Source organism: Gracilinanus agilis, chromosome 4, assembly GCF_016433145.1.
Source record: "Gracilinanus agilis isolate LMUSP501 chromosome 4, AgileGrace, whole genome shotgun sequence".
Lineage (NCBI taxonomy): Eukaryota > Metazoa > Chordata > Mammalia > Didelphimorphia > Didelphidae > Gracilinanus > Gracilinanus agilis.
This window is the reverse complement of record NC_058133.1, coordinates 143,757,027-143,781,219: the sequence shown is the minus strand read 5'-3', so window position 1 is coordinate 143,781,219 and position 24,193 is coordinate 143,757,027. Positions and strand designations below refer to the sequence as shown.

General features: G+C 37.2%; 1 protein-coding gene across 1 annotated transcript in view; it reads left to right on the top strand.

Annotated features, from left to right (window-relative positions):
• Window positions 1-24,193, top strand: part of WDR64 (WD repeat domain 64) — a 214,702-nt gene that overhangs the window by 108,140 nt on the left and 82,369 nt on the right. The window contains exon 11 of the mRNA XM_044674508.1: window positions 21,048-21,174. Coding sequence (XP_044530443.1) covers window positions 21,048-21,174 — 127 coding nt within the window. The remainder of the gene's footprint in view (window positions 1-21,047; window positions 21,175-24,193) is intronic.

Below are 24,193 nucleotides of genomic sequence, written 5' to 3'. Positions count from 1 at the left end.
AGGAGAGGGAAGGAAGGAAGGAAGGAAGGAAGGAAGGAAGGAAGGAAGGAAGGAAGGAAGGAAGGAAGGAAATCCTTATGCTTAGGAAGAGGACAGGAATGGTTGGGTCAGAAAGTCCTAGAAGCATGAGGGGACATAGATGGTGGCCAATTGTGGGTAAGAGATACAAATGAGTGTTAGGTCAAAGGAGTCTGTGGCCAAAGCCTGGGGTGGATGGGTGCAAATATGTTTTAGGTATAAGAAGCTTCTCGTTTATGCACACAACATTACATCTCCTGATTCCTTGCCTTTTTACTTGCTGAACCCCATGACTACAATGCTTCTTTCTTCACATCCACTGCTTGGCTTCCTTCAAGTTTCAGTCAAAATCCTAGCTTCTATAAGAGGTTTTTTTCTGGTCCAGACATCTCTCCTCAACTTCTCTGCCCCACTGCCCACTCATATAGCTTTACCTTTTCTCTGAGCTTATCTACTTTCCATTTGTAATACATATATCTTATACATCCCTAATTATTTGCATATTTTCTCTCCATTAGCATGTAAGCTCCTTGAGAATAGGTTTTTTTCTTCATTGTATAGTTAGTGCCTAGCACAGTGTAAACACTTAATAAATGTTTTATGATTGACTGACTTAAATTTATGATGCCTACAGGACATCCAGTTTGAAATGGGTAGGTAGTGAGTGATGATGGAAAGGACCTCCGCAAAGAAATATAGATCTGTGAATCATCAGTATAGAGATAGCAACATCTTTTCTCTCATATATAATATTTGCTTATCTAATCACTCTTTCCCCAAGATCTACACATATGATCATTTCTAAGAAAGAAAGAAAGGAAAGAAGGAAGGAAGGAAGGAAGGAAGGAAGGAAGGAAGGAAGGAAGGAAGGAAGGAAGGAAGGAAGGAAGAAACAGAAACAGAAACCTTTGTCAGCTGTAATCATCTATTTTCTTCACTGCTCAAATCCTAGAAAGAGCAATTTACATTCATTGCTTTCACTTCCTCATCACCTGTTTTACTCCTAAATCCCCTAAGTACCAGTTCACAATTTTACTGAAGCTGAAATTACCCTTTCAGAGGCTCCTGATGATAATTTCTTAACTAAACAGGTTATTTTTCTCAGGCTTCATCTTTAATTTTTCTGCAAGTCTTGACACCGAGAAATATTCTTTTTTCCTATATCCTTAATCTCCAATTATGCTTCCCTCTCCTAATTCTATCTTGATATTCTCTTTTCACACACATTTCCTAGATCACCATGGGCCCACATCCCTTCCCTCCAAAACTGTATCAAATGAAGATCTCATCTGCCTCTCTGAGTTCAATCACCCCCTCTATTCAGATCCCTATATCCACCCTTAGTCTCTCTTCTGAATGCCGATTTCACATCCTTTGTTGACTCCTGGACACCTCTTGAATGTCTTGTTAGCTTCTTAAACTCAATTTATCTGAAACTGAATTAATCATTTTCTCCTGTAAATCTGTTCCTCCTAATTTTCCTATTTCTTTTGAGGGTATGATGTTATCCATCATTCAGGTTTGCAGCCTTAAAATCATCTCACTATTGGATTATTTGATAGAGACAGTAAGTAACTGAGAGGCATTACAGTTTAGGGTGAAAGCTCCAGACCTGAAATCAGAGAATCTTGATTATCCTATAGGACAAATGACCTGGACTTTATAAATCAATGTTAATCACTGGATTGTTATGAATGAGAAAGGTACTTTCACCAAGTGTTATCAAAAGCAGAGATATTATTCTGACTTCATTGGATATGAATTGTAAGTTCCTTAAAGGCAAGGACAGTCTTGTCTCTTTTCATATCTTTTCACTTAGCACAGTGCCTGGCATACAGCAGGTGCTTAATCAATGTTTGAATGATTGAAATAGAAAAAAAAAGATGACTGCCTTCTCCTTTCATATGTAATTTTGAAGAGCTTGTGATTAGCTGAGCATTTTTTTTTAAGTGTTAGATAGGAAATCACCAGATAACATGGTTCTACTTTGGGGGGGACTTCAGTTAGTCATTTCATCACAGTATTTTATGTAAATTAGTAGCTTTAAAGCAAGTCACTGAGTAAGTAGATTTAGGATTTGCATTTGAGAAGAGATGACATTAGAATAAATATTACTGTAAGTCATCTCTTGGTAGCTTCTACACTTATCTCAGCTGGCAGGATCCAGGAGAGTTCCAGTTTTTGTAATGAGATATCATGGTATCACTGTTTGAAATTGTGTTGAATATTTATTTTCCTTTTCCCTTCACGATTTGGCAGAGGTGAAGGGTTATTGTAGGAGAATGACCTACTGCTTTCTGATTCTGCTCAGGACAGGGCAAGAGGGAACTGGCTTAGAGAAAATGAAACAGAAGGATTAGGACTTTGGGTAGTCAGTCATTCCTGAAAACAAGAGTTTGAGACAATGAGACACATTTGTTATGCAGAGAAAACCAGAGTTTCCTTCTCTGGAGATATGACTTTATTTTTTTTCAAAAACTTATTTATTTTTACATGCATTTATAATGTCCCTCTCCACTACCTGCCCTTCTACAGTGAACAAAAACCAAATTGAAAAAAAATTTTAAAATAGTCTCAGAGCTTCCTTCTCTGGAAATTTTAAAGAAAAGGACAAGCATATCCTTTTGCCATAGTTATTATGCCCAGAGACTGAGGAATAGACTAGAAAATTCTTCAAACTCTCATCTTCCCCAACAAGTCTATAAAGGGAAGCTAAAAAAGAATTTTTAAAAATCCATTACTTCTCTAAACTTCTTCAGAGGGGCCAGCTAGATGGCTGATTGAATTGAGAGGGTCCTGGGTTCAAATTAAGTCTCAGACAATTCCTAGCTTTGTGACCCTAAGCAAGTCATTTAACCCCCCATTGACTAGATCTTACTTGTCTTCTGCCTTGGAACCAACACACAGTATTGATTCTTAGATGGAAGGAAAGGGTTTTAAAAAAAATAAACTTCTTCGAATAAGGCAGTTTAATCATTTCTTAATTATAATTACTGCTTACTATGTGCTCAATATTTCACTAGAAATCCTGTGTACTTTTTTAACTTCGTGGAATAGGTTGTCATCATTCTCCTTTGTTATTGTCACATGTTGAATAGTATTTCCTCTTCTGATGGTTAAAATAACGGCTGATTGCATTTCTACACACCATGCTCAATGGTCTAACAGCTGTGGTAGAGCTGCTGTTTCTGAAGTGGAATTGAAAATCATTGAGAAAATAAACACTGAGTGAACTAAAAACTTTACCCACTTTTGTTTCATTAGCAAAATCGAAAGGAACAATGGTTGGCAAGGTTCCTAAGCACCAATTGTACCCATTCTGTCCTGTTGTTTAAAGAGGAGGAAGTGGGTGATTTACAACAAATAGCAAATAGATTGTTAGCTGTTACTATTCTTTTTAAGATTTTCTCTTTTTTAAAGACAAAACATTTGACTAGAAAGTGGGGTGTGCCTCATACAAGACATATTATTCAGAAATCAGTGGTTAGGTTAATAAGATTATAGCAAACCTGATTAGGAAAGACCTTCTGTAACATCCAACTTGAACTGAGCCTTGAAGTAAGCTAGGGGTGAAGGTAAGGGAAAGACATATACTTAACAAATAACTTCAACTCCCATTTCACTAAGTTTAGAAGTCTTAGTCCTGAACTCCTTCAATGTCCCTACTCTTTTCCATTTGTCTTTTTACTGCCCCTTTGAGAACACAACTGCCATTGAGGCAACTCCTATGCAGCATGGATCCACAAACTTGGTAGCAGCATCATAAGATCATAGATTTAGAGGTAGAAAAGTCCTCAGGAATTTAATAGCTCAAACTCCTTCTACTACCATTGAGAAAATGGAGGTCCAGAGATATTCAGAGACTTTCCCAGAGTTATACACTGAGGGAGTAGTAGAGCCAGGATTTGAACCCAAGCTCTCTGGCTCCAAATCTAGCACTCACTATCCACTTCACTACTTTGCCTCCTTTATATGATAAAAAAAAAATTGAACATTTTCCCATTGTCTCCATGATATCCAGACCTCTCAGTTCATTGAGTGCTTCTCCAAGGTAATCATTATTGTCATAACATTTTAAGATTTACAAAGTACATCTTCCTACAATAAACACTGTGAGAGTGGATAATGCCAATCTTGGCATACCCATTTCATAAATCAGGAAACTAAGGCTCAGAGAAGTTAAATGATTTTGTAGGTGTTCATTGCAATGAACATCTGATTGTCTTGGGTATGCAGATCTGTTAAAGATGTCCCCTTGTGGTATCTGGTTTCCTTTTCTATATCTCCCCAATGTGTGTATTCATATGTCCTTTCAACAATTCTGCAGAATATAGAAAAAATCTAGTTCCATTTCTGCCTGGGTACCTGATTCCTGGGATGGAAGTAATCTTTTTTAAAAAATTATTGTCACGCAAAACACACTTCCATAGTGTGGTCACTGTTGTAAGAGCCAAGTCATACATTACCAAAACCCCTAAATAAAGTCAAAGATACACTGATGTGAAAGACAACCTCAATGGTTCTTTCTTTGCAGGTGGATAACATTCCCTATCATAAAAGTCTTTCAGGATTATCTCAGATCATTGCATTGCTGAGAGCAGCCAAGTTTTCACAGATAATCATTGTCCAGTATTGATATTATTGTATATAAAATTTTCCCAGTTCTGCTTATTTTGCTCTGCATCAGTTAGATCTTTACAGCTTTTTTCCAAAATCATCTTGCTTATAATTTCTTACAGTACAATATTATTCAGTTACCAATATGTGTCACAATTTGTTCAGCCATTCTCCAATTAATGGACATTCTCTCAATTTAAAATTCTTTTCCACCACAAAAAGAGCTACTATAAATATTTTTTGTACAAGTAGGTCATTTCCCATTTTTTTTAGCTTTTTGGGATACAAAACCAGTCATGGTATTACTGCATCAAAGGACATATACAGTTTTAAAGTCCTTTGGATATAGTTCTGAATTGCCCTCCAGAATTGTTGGATCAGTTCACAACCCACCAACAATGTATTAGTGTTCCAATTTTGCTACTTCCCCTACAACATTTATCACTTTCTTTTACTTTCATATTAGCCATTCTGATAGGTGTGAGGTGTTTGTCAGCAGTTTTAATTTGCATTTCTCTAATAGGTAGAGTAAGAGATCTAACAACAAAATAGAATCGTATTCAAGTCCAGGCCTTACTCTGGCAGGACTCCAGAGGCTCAGCCAGAGAGCCTAAAAGTCAATTAACAAGGGGTTTAGTCACAAGGGCTTCTCCCAATCAAGGGCCCCTCTGGAGGCTAAGGTAGTTAGCCTTCTTCACTCACCACATGTAGTTCTAAGGGAAAGATTTAAGAACATTCTCACCAAGGCCTCAGGGTCCCAGGTCCAGAGCTCCTCCAGGTCCAAGTCAGGAGCAAGAAGAAGAAAAAAGGCCAAGCCCCAGAAGTTCTCTTAATTTATCCAGGCCATTTCTTTCATCACTTCCTATGCCTTCCTCTTAGTTTATGAGTCCAATCACAATAGACGTTTTTCTTAGCACTGCCTAGGAGACAGTCAGTCAATTCTGATTTGTCACCCATTTTTGTGCACGTGAGTCACAGACTCCCCAACATGTGAGTTAAGTGGAATTGTTTACACTTTTGTGATTAAGTTTAAGAAAGGACAAGGTAGTTTTAAAATCTCATTATCACATTTGTCAATTGGGGAATGGCTTGTATTCTTATACATTTGACTTAGTTCTCTATAAATTTGAGAATTTAGACCTTTATTAGAGACATTTGTTATAAAAATTTTTCCCAGTTTATTGTTTCTGTTCTAATCTTGGTTACACTTGTTTTGTTTGTATAAAAGCTTTTTAATTTAATAAAACCAAATTTATTCATTTCATATCTTACATTATTCTCTATCTCTTGTTTGGTCATAAATTCTTCCCTTCTCCAAAGATGTCAGGTAACCTATTCTGTGTTCCCCTAATTTAGTTATGATATTATTCTTTATATCTAAATCATATAGCCATTTTGACTTAGTATAGGGTAGTAGTAATCTTTAAACAAAACTTAACTCCCTGAATCTTTTAACCATTCCAACCAATAATGAGACGGATGGATGGATTTATATTGATGAGATGATGTAATACAAAGTGACCTAGCATTGGTGCCAATCCTCATTCCATGTGAAATAAAATCACAAAATCATGGCCCCTTATTTTAAAAAATGAAGAAACTGGGGGAGTCAAAGTGATTAGTCAAAATCTCATAACTAGCTACTGCTAAATCTGGGATGCATTCTTGATCCTTAGTCTACATTTTTTTGTAATCCATCATATTGATTATTATAAGATCAAAATAATTTTTGTAGAATAGCAACACAGTCAGTGCTCTTTAATATATCATCAATCAAGTGCTCATTTACCCCTATCTGATATCTGCACAACCCAACACCAGAGTTCTTTTAGATAGTAGGCCAGTTCTTAGGTATCTTTCTCTGCTTCTCAGCCTAATTTCACTCTACTTGGTTATGCTACTTTGTGAGGAATGTTTCTTTTCCTTCATTAGCCATGGAGTTCATGTAGATTAGCCAATGAGATCACGTTTTGGGTCCTTTTCTACTATGGGGCACACTTCTCTATGCCCCTTACCTCAATACAATATCATTAGATATATTTCAGAGAAGAGGTAGAAATTGAGGAGATGGACATGAACATATAGAGAAGAAGGGGGAGGACATTCAAAGGGAAGGATGCCATCTCCTCTGAAGGCATGAATGCATAGCCCACTCCAGATGTCTGTCTTTAAAGAGAGACAACATGGTTTAATAGAAAGAGTCTTAACATTGGAATCAGATGACTTGAGTCCAAACTACATCTCTGATATCTGGTTACCGATATGATTTTAGGCAAGTCACTTATCCTCTTTGGAACTCTATTTCATCATCCGTAAAATGAGAAGGACAGATTAGATGGCTTCTGAAGTCCTTTCCAGCTCTAGATATATGGTCCTATCTATAGCATCCTAGGAAAATGGAAGAACTCTTAACAAAGCACAGCTGTGAATAATGTGAGAATGTTTTGAAAGGAACAATGGAGACTGGACTGATAAGAATAGACTGCCTGTGTTGAACAGTAATGAGAAAGTAAGTGGGATAGGCAGGGTGGGAGGAGATTGGAGAGAACTCAGCTAAGAAGAAGAATCAGTAGGCAGTAGAATTGCAGAGCAGAGGTGAAGAACAAAAAGGTGAATGAATTTTTAGTAGGCCAAGTTTTTGCAATTCTGCGTTTTTCTGCAGTAACATTTAATAAACCTGGGACAATGGAATTAGACAATACAAATGAATAAGGATTGGGGATTTCCATAATGGGTTTGGCAAAAACTTGAGTGGGGAAAGTATGAAAGGGAGGGCAATGTCAAAACAATTGCTCAAGCTGGTCAAGTATGGTAAAAAAATTCCAGGGAAGGTCAGGATCATGGGTAATAGTCTGGATGAAGCTCTATAAAGCTGGAAGATTTCAGTAGTTATAGACCCCACTGTACAGAAATAAAAGTAAGGTTACAGGGAGGGACCCAGAAATCCCAGGTTATAGACCTGAGCTCCCTTGAAGACATCCCACTCAATTTGTAGCTGCACGTGGGCAGTGCTCTGACAGTTAATCCTCTATGGAAATACAAGATCTTGTTCCATGGAATTATGGAATCATGGAATCACCCTCATAGCCCAGCTCTAGCTGGGGTTCCCATGCCCCCAGAGAAACAGCTTGTGGCTGGAGGATCAGAGTAAATTGGGGCCTCAGAGATTCCTGTAATTCTAGTTCTTGCCTCCTTCCCTCTGTCTACAAAATACCCCATCTCATTAAAGTTCTATACCCCATCAAAATCACAGATTCTTCAAGTATTCATACAATTATTTTTAAAACTACATTAAGACCTAATTTATCCAGTTTATCAACATGTATTTATTGAGCTTAGACAATAGGCACGACATTCTATTATTTACCATAGATAAAAAAGAAGTTTGGGTATTAGGCCTGCCCCAGACAACCTTACCATTTAGCTGGAAAGTCATGCATATGAAACAATGAGTTAAGAGTCTTATCATTATATATACATATATGTGTGTATAAGTGGTCCTATAGCTAGAAAGTGACAGACTTTGGATTTGAATCCAGATATCCATGATTCCAAGGAGGATAACAGTATTACTGAAACCTAGGACAACTGAGGAGCCACTGAAAAAGTTTCTTAATAGATTTAAAAGCAGTTATAACATGGGAGGAGGAAGGAAAAGAGGGAGAAAGAAAACATCAAACAAGGAGAATTGTAGTCAAAGAAAAGAAAGCAGTGAATTAAAAATCTTGAAAGAGGCCAAGCCATGACCACATTGCTGTTTTGCTAATGTGAAGGATAACAGCAATAAATAGTCAAGGACAATAAGAAGCAGTGAAACCATGAGGCTGAGATGCCTGAAAGGTCATCAGCATGAATCTTGAAATGATTAGGGATGAGAGCAGGGGCAGCATGGGAAAGTAATTTGTTGTTATTCAGTCATTCCAGTTGTGTCTGACTCTTCTTGATCCCATCTAGGGTTTTTTAGCAGAGACACTGGAAGGTTTTCCATTTCTTTCTTCAGTTCATTTTACAAATGAAGAAACGGAGGCCATCAGGGTTAAGCGACTTGCCCAAGGTCACACAACTAGGTGTATCTGAAGCCAGATATGAATTCCAATCTTCCTGACTCTAGTCCTGGCACTCTATCTGCTGTGCCACCTAGCTGTGATAGGAACAAGTGACAGGCAACAGCAATAACATATTTAAGCACTTGGTATATGCAAAGCACTGTTAGAAACTGGAAATATAAAAACAGGCCAAAACAGGCCAAAACAGTGCCAACCTCGAGTAATTGCAAGAGGGAGATATATACAAGGTACAGAATGAAAGGGTCATATCAGGCAAAATGACTTAGAAAAGAGGGAGAATTCATGGCTGAGGGTTAAGGAGGGCTTCTTGTTGTCAGGTGACAATTGAGATAAGCTTTCAATGAAGAACCTTCAAGGGAGATGACAAGGAGAAGTATAGTCTTAGCATGGACAGAAAATATACAAATACATGGAGATGGGAAATAATATGTGGAACTCATGGAAGTTAGTAGTCCAGTTTGGCTTGAACATAGATTGCATGTGAGGTGGAAAAGGAGTAATATGAAATAATGCTGAAAGTCAGACCTCAAAAGAACCTTAGAAGTCATCTAGTTCAACCTGAAAATTCAAGAGAAGTTCAAACTTTCTGAAAATCAGTTCTTCAGTCCTTGTTTTGAAAATCTTCAGAAAGAAACACACTATGCTTAGAAGCCCGCTGGAAATTTTTCCGTATGGTTTCAAAATCTTCCTATCTATAACTTCTTCCAGTTGGTCCTAGTTACAAGAACAAGTAAAATAAGTCTAATCTTTCTTCCATATTAGCTATCATTTCTCACCTAAATCTTCTCTTCTCCAATTCACAGCAACCTATTCTTATATATGACATGGCTTTGGGTGCCCTCACTATCCCGGTCACCCTCTTTTGCATATGCTACACAGTTCATTAATGTCCTGCTGAGACTAGAACTAAACACAGTGCTCTGGCCAGTACAGAGTATAGAAGAACTCACTGCTATACATTACTTTTATATTTTACTTTGTTTAATATTATCCTATTAATATAACATTATTTTGCAGTTTTATTTTATTTGTAATATCCTTCCCCTTCCTGTAATTTGTGGCCCATTCAGTCTGACTTCTTACCTTGATGTTCCTCACATTCCATCCCCCATATCCATACCTTTACACTGCCTCCCTCTCCTCACACGTGGAATGCATCTCTCATTGCAAGTACCTCTTAGAATCCCTTGTTGCTTTTAAAACACAGATCAAATTCCATCTTCTACATAAAATATTTCCTGCTCTCCTCAGCTAGTAGTGTCCCTGCCAAACTGCCTTATATTTGCATGAATAAATGTGTGTATACTATGGTAAAAGATAAGAATTGTTAACATCGATATAATCATTAAACAGCTTATCAAGCAGTCAGGCAATATAGTAGAGAAAGCACTGGACCTGGAGTCAGGAAGAAATGAATTCAAATCCATTCTTGGACACTTACTAATTGTATGACCCTGGGCAAGTTACTTAACCTCTGTCTATTTCAGTTTCCTCACCTCAAAAAAGGGAATAATAAAGGCACTTACTTCACAGGGTTGCTGTGAAGATAAAATGGGATAATATTTATGATGTGCTTTGAAAGTCTTGAAGTTTTACATAAATTCTGGTTTGTTGCTGTTGATTTTGTTGTTATAAGAATAAATATTATGTACCCATGCCACGTGCTAAATGCCAGATACCTGTTAGGTAAGGATATAAATACAGAAAGAAAACAATCTTTGCCCTCAAAGGGGACGGGGGGAAATCACCACATGACACTAGATCCTGCTTGAATTTAATATAGCAACATTACAGAATAGTTTGTCTTTCAAAAAGGTTTGGGTACTTGGGGACATTAACTCCAGAAGGAGAATATTATGATTGTTCAGGTGTTGATAAGCAAGACATTCTTCTTGAATGATTATCAGTGTTAAATTACTATCTGTGTCTAACTTTAAAAACCTGTTCTTTTCCAATGGTGGCCCAAGGATTTGGAGAAAGAAAAAAGACTAACCCTATGGAAATCAACATGAATGCCATTTAACCAAATCTGTACATCTTCAACCTTCTTTTCTGAAAAGTTCATTATCCTTTCTTGTCGTTATTTTTTCTTTTCATTCCTTTAGGTGTGAGGGGCATTTTTTTTTCGTCACAGTAATATAATTTTTATGGTGAATTGCAGGTCACTGGCTAGATTTAGAAAATTTGGTCTGAACCACAATATTAATAATCAATTAATAATGAAAAGCCTCAACCTGTAAAGTTGGAATAGAAGAAGACTTACACAAGTCTGAATATGAATAAGAAACTGTGTACTACCACCACAAATCCGAAGTTGTTAACATGGGGTAATAGAATGGAAGAATATAAACTCTAGTCCCAAATGGGGTATGGAATGAGGCAAGAGCTAACAGAGGGTTCCAGATGTTGCTGGTAGTCATTACTGCTACTGTGCTACTTCTATTGCTTTCGTTGTGCACAGTTGTATCATTTTTTCCTTCCTATCTTCTTTCCTTCCTTCTTTCTTCCTCTCTTCCTCCCTCCCTTCCTTCCTTTCTACCTTCCTTTTTCCTTCCTTCCTCACTATTCCTACATTCCTTCCTTCCTCCACCTCTCTTCTTTCCCTTACTCTCTTCCTTCTCTCCCTCCCTCCCTTCCTTTTTTTTTAAAACCCTTACCTTCAATTTTAGATTTAACACTAAATATCAGTTCCAGGGCAGAAGAGCAGTAAAGGCTAGGCAATGGGGATTAAATGACATGCCCAGGGTCATGTAGCTAGGCAGCATCTGAGGTCAGATTTAAAACCCAGGAACTCCCTTGTCCAGGCCGGCTCTGTATCCACTCACCCACCTAGCTGCCCCAAATCATATTACTTTGTAAGTCACTTTTCAGTGCTACTGAGACTCACACATACCCCTGACAACTTAAATGATTTTCTGCTGAAATAGAATTTAAGTCTGATTCAAGTCAAGAATTAGGGAGTGGAGCTCCTCATGATGTTTTCTTCCATATACAACTCTTCAAAATGTGCTATCCTATTCAATTAATTCACCAACAAACACTTATGTCCCTACTATATGTCAGGTGCTATGATAGGCACTGGGGGAAACAAAAGAGAAAGGTTTTTCTCTCAAGGGTTTATACTCAACTCAAATAATTAATCCCAAAGATATATTCTATAGTAACTGCTAAATATGAAGGCTTTGGGGAATGAGGTCCCCTTACAGATCAAGTCTCCGCCTGCCACCCTCTACCAATCACAGACCAAGATTAGGTGGCTTTTTTCTCTTTCTCCAGTTTTATATGGTTATTCATTCAGATTCACAGTCCAAAAGTTACTCTGGCAGAGCAAAAATGAACAATTATCCAATCACCCCAACCATGATGGAGACAAACTCTCCATAGTTCTCCCTGTGTCTCTTCAGATACTACTACACTCCTGTTCTTTTTTCCTTTTCTCTTTCCTACGCCTGTAGTCTTTGTTTCAAACTATCAACACCATGTAAGCCTTCATGATGGATAATTTATCTTACCTAATCCCTCAGATGACAAAGGGAAAAGGAAAATTAAAAGATCCTATACCTGCTGCCCTAATCATAATAATAAGCCCAATTTTCCCTATGGAATGGGGTGTGACTAAGTCTAGGGGAAGTTTTTCATCTTAACTAGTATTAAGGTGCTTTGCCTATACTAAATCTGCATAAGGCCTATTAGTCTTCAAACATTCCCAGAGACATTATCTCATTTGATTCTTATAACAATGTGAGGTAGAAAAAGTACTGTTATCCCCATTTTGCAGATGAGTATACTGAAAGGCAAAAATATTAAATGTCTTGCCCAAGGCAACCTGAACAATTAATGATAGAGCACTCACTAAAGACTACATCTCCTCACTATTTATCCAGTGCTCTTTCTATAGTCTCCAGGGGCACCTAGTTTGGCTACAATTCAATGAATAAATGGATAGAACATCTATTAAACAATTACAGAGTGCCAGGTACTATGCTAAATGCTGAGATTTTTTTGTTGTTCTATCAATTCAGTTGTGTCTTTGTAACTTCATTTGGAGTTTTCCTGGCAAAGATACTGGAGTGGTTTGTCATTTCCTTCTCTAGCTCATTTTATAGATAAGGAAATGACTCCATCAGGGTTAAGTAACTTGTCCCATGTCACATGGCTAGTAAATGTCTAAGGATGGATTTGAACTCAAGTCTTCCTGACTCCGTATCTGGCATTCTATCTACTGTGACACCTAACTATCTGAGGGGATATAAATATCAAACAAGATAGTAGTCCCTTCCCTCAAAGAGCTTAAATTTCTAATGTGGAAAGACAATACACAAAGGAAGAGCTAGAAGAGGGTGAAAAACTATTGCAATAGCATGATTTAGATGGGCCTATGACATAGAAGCCTAGAACAAGATAAGGTGAAAAGTTCACCTATCACAATCCCAGGGGAAGATTCTAAGGTTCTTGTAGGAGATGAATGAGGATTGTTAGATTTAAATTAATAACTCCAGGTTTCTTATTTTCCATGGAGTTTATTAATAATCACTTGAAATAAAGAAAGCAAATAGGTAGAAGTTTAAAGCCAATTTTCTAATCTAAATCTGACCACGTGATTGCTCTACCCACGTGGCTATCAGCCAGCCTCTCATGTTGCTATTCCAGGGAATAAAGACCCTTCAGGTTATACCCACACCCTTTTATTCTCTGTCCCTACACATATGCCAGTGCTTTCATGATCATTCACACAGCACCGCTATGCAAAAAATGGGATGTGGGATTTAGGTCAACAGCACAAGATGTGGAGGAGATGAAATTCCCTTTACACAATCCCCCCTGTGATTCTACTGGGAAATGAGCATATTGAAATCTCCCAAAATTACATGCCTAGTCTCCCCAGTGAATCATTTAACATAACCATCTTATACCTCTAAAGATTCTTCTGACTAGAGGTACATAATATATTGTACTTTACAAAAGGGAAATTACAACAATTCAGGGATGAGAGGGAAATAAAAGAGGAAAAAAATGCTAATTAGGGGGCATTTCCCTTTGACATAAGAATTTACATTGAGAATAAGTATGTTCAACCCCCTTCAGTTCTGTTCATTATATACCAAAGTTCATTCTGGATCTTTTGATGTAATGTGTGGTTTCTGCTGACATCCTTATGGCACCTCCTCCAAAAAGATCCACTTTCTTGATTTAGGGTGTTGGCAAGTTTCTTTTCCTAAAAATTCTCCAAAAGATTTCAAACCTTGGATTTTAGGATAATTATACAATCTCCCGTGAAGAGGGTATTGACCAGCACCACAATCACCTTGGGATACATGACTGAGTTATGAGGTATATGAATCAATTGTCAAAAGAAAACCAACCCCCCCCCAAAAAAAAACAAATAAAAAAGCAAAAATTAAATTCTCGATAAAAAATAAAATATAAAAATCTTATGGGTATAAAATTATGAATAAAAAAAAATAAACCCATAACAGGTCCCTGAATCACCAGCAAGGCCCAATTAAAGTGATTAATGTCCCACAAGCCTGTAGGATAATTGCAGCAATATAGCACTTACCCAACAGCAGCCAAGACTATAGAAAACTGCCATACTATAAGAGAAGAAGGGTCTAGATTCTGAGGTAAAAGGGAAGTATGATTCTCTGGTCTGATTTTATCTTCAATCTCAGGGATAGGGGAGCCAATTGAGGGTTCAAATCCCTTCATGGTTACCATAATGTTAGATTTAAATTAATAACTCAAGGTTCTTATTTTCCATAGAGTTTATTAATAATCATTTTAAATAAAGAAAGCAAATAGGTAGAAGTTTAAAGCCTATTTTCTAACCTAAGTCTGACCATGTGATTGCTCTACCCACGTGGCTATCAGCCAGCCTCTCATGCTGCCATTCTGGGGAATAGAGACCTCATGGGTCATGCCCACACTCCTTTATTCTCTGTCCCCACATGTATGCCTGTGCATTCATGTTCATTCACATAGCGTCACCACGCAAAAATGGGATGTGGGATGTAGGTCAACAGTCCAGGAGGAGGAGAGGATGAAATTCCCTTTACACAGAATAATGGCGGGGAAGTGATATGGTGGTCTAGTTCTAGAACATGTATGGAACACAGGTGGCTTACCTGACAAAGTCATGGATAAGGGGAGCTGGAATAAATGTGGCTGCTTCTGGCTCAATAAAATCTCCTTTAAGATTTCTAATATTCTCTGTCCATGGGCACAGCTACAGGTAGATAATTCATTCAGGGGAGCTAGCTAAGCATTAGCCTGATTTCCTTAGACAATTAGGGAGATGGTGAGAAAGAAGAATTCTTTTAAGTCTGGTGGTTGAACATGTTGCATTGGAGAGTTTGAGGAGGTAGCCAGACTTATGGTATCTACCCACTTGAGCACCCCACTATATTAAACTTCCTCCTTCCAATTTTCCCCCCAATAAATGTAGTTCCCTATGGAAACAATAGGTTTAGACCAGTGATGGGCAAACTACAGCTGGTGGGCTAATGTGGCCCCCTGAAATGTTTCTATCCAGCCTCGAGACATTATTCCTAATCTGACGAATACAATGAGTAGGATACAATACAATGAAACTTCGAAAAAATTGCCTTAGAAACAGACTGACAGATGAACATTTCCTTTCCTTTGGCCCCCTCTTTAAAAAGTTTGCCCATCACTGGTCTAGACTGATCATGTTTCAGGTTTCAGTGTTGATGATCCTCCCTTTCTGTTGTGTTAAACATGAATCAGTTAATGAAGAATTTATTGGATTTTCATTTTATGCCAATAATAGCTGTAGCAACGATGGTAGTATAGACAAAGTATAACATATCTGCCTACAGCTTACAACCTAGTTGAAGAAATCATGGTTAATACAAATACAAACACACACACACACACACACACACACACACACACACACAAACAAACAATTTTATTTGTGGAAACCTAAATCAGGTTTTGTTCTACCAGTCAAAATAAAGAAATCTGGAGATCATTAATCATTAAGTCATTTACTCATTTTGCAACTTAGATGGGTACTATGTACTGTTTGAAAATTCATCAATATATAATATTAACTTGGAATTTAATTTGCCAGTCAGCTATACTTCAACAGTATCCTGCCTTAGTAAAAATGGTATCCCATGTTATTCCAGAAAATTATTGTCTGAATAAAAGAATTTAACAAGCACATGCTTAATTTAATTCATTCAGAAAATCAGTAAACCAATAAATCAGATCATATTGAGCTAGAGACCAGCCATATTTACTTCAGCTCACTTTATTCCTGGCCTTGATATGTACCCACCTGTATTCCACATATGCTCTGCTACTAGGTTTCCATATCACTTCCTGGCCATCAGTCTCATCCCATCACACACAACACTGGATTCTCCCCCTGGTCTGTTGGACACTGATAGCTGAGCTTTCACCTTTTTTCATGGAGTATGTGTTCTACAGTACTAGCACTAGTATACCTATACCTCAGGCTTTTGTTAGCTCAATGGCAAAAAGTATAGACAACTGGACTTAGGGTAAGAAAGACACAAATTTAAATCCAGGGTTGTTATCAGGATATAAAATGAGATGATATTTATAAAGTGCTTATCAAACCTTAAAGCAACCTTTATTTGCCTCAGTTTTCTCAAGAGTAAAATCAAATTAATAGTGCCTACCTTACAGGTTTGTGTGTGGCCTGAATGTGAAAATATTTATAATGCACTTAGCACAGCACCTGGCAAATAATAGGTGTCACATAATGGTTATTCTTAAGGACAATTAGGTGGCTTAGTGGATTGAGAACCAGGCTTAGAGATGGGAAGTCCTGGGTTCAAATCTAACTTCACTTAACTCTCATTGCCTAGTCTTCACCATTCTTCTGCCTTGAAACCAATACATAGTATTGCTTCTTTTTTTTTTTTAAACCCTTACCTTCCATCTTGGAATCAATACTGTATATTGGTTCCAAGGCAGAAGAGTGGTAAGGGGCCACCTAGCTTCCCCCATAGTACTGATTCTAAGATGGAAGGTAAGGGTTTTTTAAAAATAAAAATAAATGTATATTCCCTTCCCTTTCCCCTTCCCCTTCCCCTTCCCCTTTTAGATAATTATACTTTTCCTTTTGTTGACTTAATTTGTGTACCTGGGCAGTACTACATCTCAATTACATCTGACCATATTTGAGCAACAGCTAAGACCCAATAATTTGACCACATATTCCTAGAAGGGTAAAAATCAGGCCTTGTTCATGCACTTTGTATTCTATCTAACAGTGTACCCAATGACTATTTCATGAATTTACATATGTAATTAAATATTTGTAAAGTTGCTAAGGGAAAAAATGACAGGAAGCAGTTGAATTAAAGCACATGTTACTGTTTCACCATGTGCACTACATTATTTGCTGTTTATTATTCACTCCTCACCACAGGCCTGGTAAGGGAACCTTTGTCCTTGTCTTTTATGCAGATATGATTAATGGCTTTAGTTTTCAATTCATCATCAATACTAAGCCAGTTCCATGCTGGGCTATTTCTTTCACAATGTATTAAAAAAGGAATGACCTCTGTTAATCTAAAGTAGTTTTGCTAGTTCAAGTTTTAAAATCAATAAAAGTTCATTTTTTAAAATAGCTTTATTATATAGCTGGAATTTTTTAAAAAATGAATAATTTTTTTAATATTGACCATTATAGATCCTAGGGATGCTTTTATGGGGACCTTGAAAGGATATTTTCTGAAATTTATTTCCTTGTTAATCTGTTTCCCCCAACCCAATCCTCTCTTTGGAGTCTTTTTTATCCTTTTCTTCCTTGTTCAACATCCTCAAAACCTTCTCTGGCCCCATCTTAATCCCATTTGTTATGTCATAGCTTGCAGCCAGAAGAGAACTTGGAAATTATCTAGTGGGCATTGGAACTGGCCCACAATGAATTGTAAACAGATGAAAAAACTGAGGCCAGGAAAGTTAAGTTACTTGCCCAAGGTCACATAGGTAGTAAGTGGCAGAAGTGAACTTGAACCGAGTCCTCTGAATCCAGGTATGGAAGCTTTTCTTATATCTACCGCATTTACATTGTTTTATTTCATTCTTCTCTTACTCTACCAGGAAAGTGAGGAGGAAGAGAAAACATTTTCCCCCCTTGGGATGAGTATAGCCCAGTCAATACTCTTTTGCTTACACCAAAGAGTTCCTTTAACTCAGTAACAATAGCAATTGACTACGCCCTGAAGTTGTCTAATCCTGAGTTGATTAGTGTCTTCATCAGTGAGCCAGAGGAAGCATTTGAAGACAGCAGAAGAATCCTTTTCAGGCTTTTACTGTTTAGCACAACAACATAGTGGACACAGTTGAATGACTGACTATTAAAGGCTCCTAAAGTTATACCATTTAGGTAGCTGACTAGAATACCTACTTGCACAGCCTGCCTTCCTTAGTCATACATGGGCAAATGAATGTAATCCAAAAATTTAAAAAAACAATATTATTTAAATGAATGTCATCCACTGGGGCAGCTGGGTAGCTCAGTGGATTGAGAGCCAAGCCTAGAGACAGCAGGTCCTAGGTTCAAATCTGGCCTCAGACACTTCTCAGCTGTGTGACCCTGGGCAAGTCACTTAACCCCCATTGCCTAACTGTCACCACTCTTCTGCCTTTGAACCAATACACAGTATTGACTCCAAGACTGAAGTTAAGGGTTTTAAAAACAAACAGATAGATAGATAGATAGATAGATAGATAGATAGATAGATAGATAGANTTTTAAAAACAGATAGATAGATAGATAGATAGATAGATAGATAGATAGATAGATAGATAGATAGATAGATAGATAGATAAATGGATGTGCCAAAAGCAACATCATTCAACAAAATTATACATGTGGAAAATTACTACATAAATCCAAGGTTTTAGTAGTGTCCCTAGATAAGATACAACTTCTTGAGAAAAAATATTGCCCAGAACTTTATTTATAGCTTTATTGACAAGGGTAATTTGTTACCTTACGTATGACTCTGTGCCTTGAGGACAACTGATATAAAAATTCTGAGCAAGGCAGGAAATATAGGATCATTGAAAGGAAATACACTACCCGAGCTATTATAATTCACATTTATTAAATGTAAGCTCATTCTCTTCTTAATAAGCAACATGACAGTGATAAATTAAGGTACCTGAAATTTAAGCAAGTACTTAACAATAAAAGTACAAACTATGCCCTAGTTAATGAACTAATTATGAGTTTTCTTTTTGCTGATTGATTATTTAAGTTCTATTTTAGGGTTAGCATAAATTCCTTCCTTCGATTCTTCCTTTCAATCCCAAGAGATACTTGCAGAAACAATGTTGTATAGAAACACCTTTAAAATATGGAGAAAATATTCCCTCAAATGATCAGTAAGATGTCACCATGTCTTAACTCATATAATTAGCAAGTACTTCCTAATATCTAATCTGAATTCTTCCATTTTGACATTTAAATCCTTTCCTCAGTGCAAAGAGAAAACAGCTGACTCAGTTAGATTATTAGCACATAGCAACTATTAAACAAATACTTATTATTTCAGTTTCCAAATTACATCTTGCCACACAATGGAAGAGTATAGTACCCAACCTTCATCAGTCCTCTTTCTATTATACAACCTACATATCCAGCCTCATCTCATTTTCTAAATTTCAAACAAATTGGACTATTCTTCATTCCTCATTCTCATCCTGGATTCTTGCAAATCCATACTTTTTTTTACAATGCCATCCATGCTTTGAATAGATTCTTTATTCCACCCTGTCTCTGGCTGTTGAAATCCTGCCCTTCCATTAAAGACCAACTCATTTACCACTATATATATGAACGTTTCTTCTTGAGTTTTTAAAAAAATTATCTATATCACATCATAATTATTTCTCTTCATATAAGCACCAACCTAGAATAAGATGTTTCCTTAGGAGAATATTATTCAGTTATAATTCTTGCTTGCCTTCTGTTGATTATCTCCAATTTATCCTGAATATTTTTGCATGTACATAGGTGTTTGCATATTGTTTCCTCCATTAGACTATGGGCAACTTGAGAGAAGAGATTTGATTTAAAAAAATTTTTTTTTTATCCCCAGTGCTTAGCATAGTGCCTGGCACATAGTGAATGCTTAATAAATGATTGTTGATTGATTGGCATCAGTCTCCTACTTAGTAAACTACAATAGCTCCCTGTTGTTTCTAGAATCAAATACAAATTCCTCTGTTACTTAAAATTTTTCATGGCCTTTCTTTAATATTACTCTGCTTGATACACTCTATAATAGAATCAAACTGGTCTTCTTGCTGTTTCTCCCACATGTCATTCCATCTCCTATCTCTTTGCCTTTTTAATGATTGATAACCTGTTCCAGTCCTCCTCCTCTCCACTTCTGAGAATCAGTTGCTTCTTTTCAGAGCTGAGATCAAATATTATTCCCTATAAGAACTTTTCCTGATCCTACAGCAGTCAGTGCCTGCTCCACCCAAATTTCCCTTACATTATCAAGAAAATAACATAGAGGGCAAATGCAAGTTCCTTGAGGGCAAGGGCTAATTCATTTCTATCTTTATCATTTCCTCACTTTGTTCATCTGCAAAAATAGGGAGTTGGAGAAAATTACCTCTAAGGTCCCTTCTAGCTCATTGCTCCCCAGTGCCTAGAAGACTGCCCAGTATAGCAGGTACTTAATAAAAGCTCTTTGAGTGATCCAATCCCTTCATTTTATAATTACTTACAAAACTTCATGCCCTGAGAAGGTAAGTGACTTGCTTGAGGCCACATAGAAATGGGATTTGAATCCTCATTTCCTGGCTTAAAAATCCATCCATCACACCAATAAAATGTTGTGTTTTTTTCTCCATCACAATGTAAGCTTCTTGAGAGATAGGTTACATGTGTCATATCTATTTTTATATATTTAGCTCCAAGCATATTTTCTCATGTCTATCTGTCTGTCTATCTATCAGTTTGTCTATCTGTCTACAAAATGCTTGTTGAATGGAATTGATATAAAAATTCCATTGCTGTGGCTCTTGTATATATATAAAACATTATACATGCTATAATATAATATCCATAATATAATTTATATTATTATATCCTGATATACCATATCTTTAATCATTTCTGTTCCTCCCCCCTGACAATGATTAATAATATAAGTAGGATTTAAATTGGAGTTTGACATATTTATGGATCATCATTTTAACTGTTTTTGCTGCAAGATTTTTAAGATTCTATTTGTCTCTGAAAATAGCCTCATATATTCCCTGAGGTAAGAAAAGTCACATAATATGACTATGTTGAATTCTATGCATTTCTTCCCCTAGGTTTTTAGAGTATGGGACATACAAACTCTTTCACTGTTACAAGTTTTCCACGACAGTCAAGGAGGACCGGGGGACATGCAGATCTATGCCATGATATTTGATTACAACCATGGCGTGCTTGTCACAGGTCAGTGCATTCAGTAAGCTGATGATGAGGCCCTTTTCACTTTTTAAAAAACCTATTTTACATGATTATTTACATATTACATATGGAGAAAAACGGGAGAAAGGGGGTTAATATTAGCTTTATTCATTAGTTTTAACTTGATGATATTTGACCCAGTTTTCTATTCCCTCATCCCCTTCTACAGACAAGGAATGGGCTAATACGTTGGTGGTGGTGGTGGGATGGTGAAAAGAATTGTTTCTCTTTGAAAATGCCACTGGGATATTCATAGAAAGCCTGGACTGAGTGTAATAGAGGAGTGGCATGGATCCTGCTGACGCATAAAAGCAGCATTCATGCTATCCACACAGCCAGTTCTACTTCCTCTTTCTGAAGAGGGAGTAATGAGGCCCCTCTCCTAACAGCTGCACAGGCAAGCTGAGCTAACAGGCTTTTTGCTCAACAAGTCACTTCAGCACCTTCTTTATGTCTACTCAGGGCTGGCAATGGACCATTTTTCCTTCCTTTGCACTTGATACTAAAGTCCTATAGCTAATACAAATAGACATTTTTGCCTCAGTCTTTTGAAGTTGGCATTGAAGAAACTAAAGCGATACTCAAGGAAGATGAAGGGTTCCTACTTAAAAACACTAGACATTATTAATAAATTTGGGCTTTAATGGTTAATCAGCAGTAATGTTGGGAATTCTTCCTACATGAAGTCTAACCATTCAGTGCATTTCCCAAGTATTTTTGCCTTTTAACCACCAGTTATAGGCCACTAGCAGAGAAGTCATTGAAGTCATTGCCTTTTTCTGAGGTACCACTTTTACTTTGCTCGTGGCAGAGGATGTCTTTCTCATTTCTGTCTTCTCTGAATTTTTAATGAGATCTTTGTTGAGGTATAGTGATCAACCACTTTCACCTAATAATATCAGGGATAAAAATAGATTATTTTTCACCCCTTGAAACAAAATTCAGTTCCAGGATAATCTTGTTAAATTTTAAACCAGATCTTCACTATATGCCCTAGCCATTTTCTTTCTTGTTGTGCTGGTCTGCATCTGTAACCACCTAGCTATGCATTTCAGGATCATTTATCATCACAGTAGCTAGGTTCTCAGGCAGCAGAATATCTGGAAGGAGGGAGTAAGAAAAAAAGGCTACTTTCTCTGTATAACATTCTGCTAGAATTTATACAATTTTTATTTTGGTTTGCAGAAAAATGCAGTTTTGAGCATAGTTTAGTAACAACATCAACAATTATGCTTTGAGATTTGCAAAGCACTATTCTTAAGTAAGAAACAAAGCTGGGACTGACCCAGGTCCTCTGACTCTAAATCTAGTTGCCTGGCTAAGTGACTTGTCCAAAGTTACATGTTTAATTAGCTGCACAGGTAGTTTGAATATGGAAACAAAAAAATGACTTGTTTGTAAGTTTGTATCCCTGTTTCTGTAGCTCATTGCATGACTTGACGACAAGCCAAACACTTAGTCAGTTTCCAAATGGATAATCTAACCTAATTCACTGTGCTAATTTAGAAATGAATTTTATTTAATATTGGCATAATGCTTTATGATGTACCGTTTCTTTAGAATCATCATGATTAGCTATATTTAGTAAGATCATTTTAAGAGTTCTTTAAGGAAGACTTTTATAAACACTAATTCCAATCACCAAATATGAAAGTTTTTATCCAGCAGAGTTGACAGATACCATTTATACCTTGCAAAAACATGGGGAAGTACAAAGTAGGCAACATAATACTAGAAAAGGGAAAAAAAAGCAAACAGGATTCAGGGAGCAAGGAAAAATCAATGAGGCCAAATGGCTAGTCTCTGAAAAATCAATGGGGCCAAAATAGACCGTTTTTCTCTGTTTAAACCATGTTTACCTCATTTGTCAGAAATTTCTTAAAAGTAACAACTCCATTTAAACCTCATTTCTTTTTTTTTTTAACCCTTAACTTCTGTGTATTGACTCCTTGGTGGAAGAGTGGTAAGGATGGGCAATGGGGGTCAAATGGCTTGCCCAGGGTCACACAGCCGGGAAGTGTCTGAGGCTGAATTTGAACCTAGGACCTCCTGTCTCTAGACCTGACTCTCAATCCACTGAGCTACCCAGCTGCCGCCCTCATTTCTTTATTAAAGGAATAATAATAATAATAATAATAATAATCCCACTGATTGGCTATTTAACACACAATCCAATGTGGTTTCATGTCACAATTTCCCTCTGGTTCTTTTCCTACTCTGACTATGCCTTTTCTCATTCAGCCACTGACACCCTAAGTAAAGGTGTCCCTCAAGATTCTGTTTTTTGGCATGCTATACTAGCTCCCCAAGCAAGTTCCTAGGGCTTCAATTATCAGCACTTTATGGACAACTTCCATGTAAACACTGTCATCTCTGATCTCTCTCTCTAGAACTCCAGTTCCAAGTGCCTACTACCTCCATCAAGATTGCCCACTGACATCCCAAATGCAAATGTGAAATACTCAATATCTTATATTCAAAATTTTCCCCACCTCGTAACTTCCCATCTCTGTTAATGGCTTCATCTTCCAGTTAACTAGTAGCAAGGATGCAACAGAGGCTTTTGCTCTGGCAAGGAGTCAACTATAAACTGCCCTGGCAGTTAAACATTGGAACCTTCAGAGAAAGTCAGTTGGAACCTGAGGCTTGAAGAGAGCGAAAGGTCCAACTGAGGCTCTGCTTTTGGCTTTTGGCTTTACTTTGGCCTGTGCTTTTTGTCTCTGGCAATTTGAACTTAGCTGATTTCTCTAGACCTTTCCCTGACCTTCTCCATATTATACCCCTATTATCTTACCTGATTTTCCCTTTGGGCTCTGGGAGGAAGGGTGGTTTTGGTTTTGGTTTTGGTGATTAGACTTTGTGGGTTTATTTTTCTGTAGGCAAGTAGGACATCTTTGAATCAATCTATCCCTTATTTTATTGATCTAGTATATACTTTACTTTAAGGCAGCCAAATCTTCAGACTGGGAGAGCAGGCTGTCCCTCAGTCTAACCCTCTCCTGAC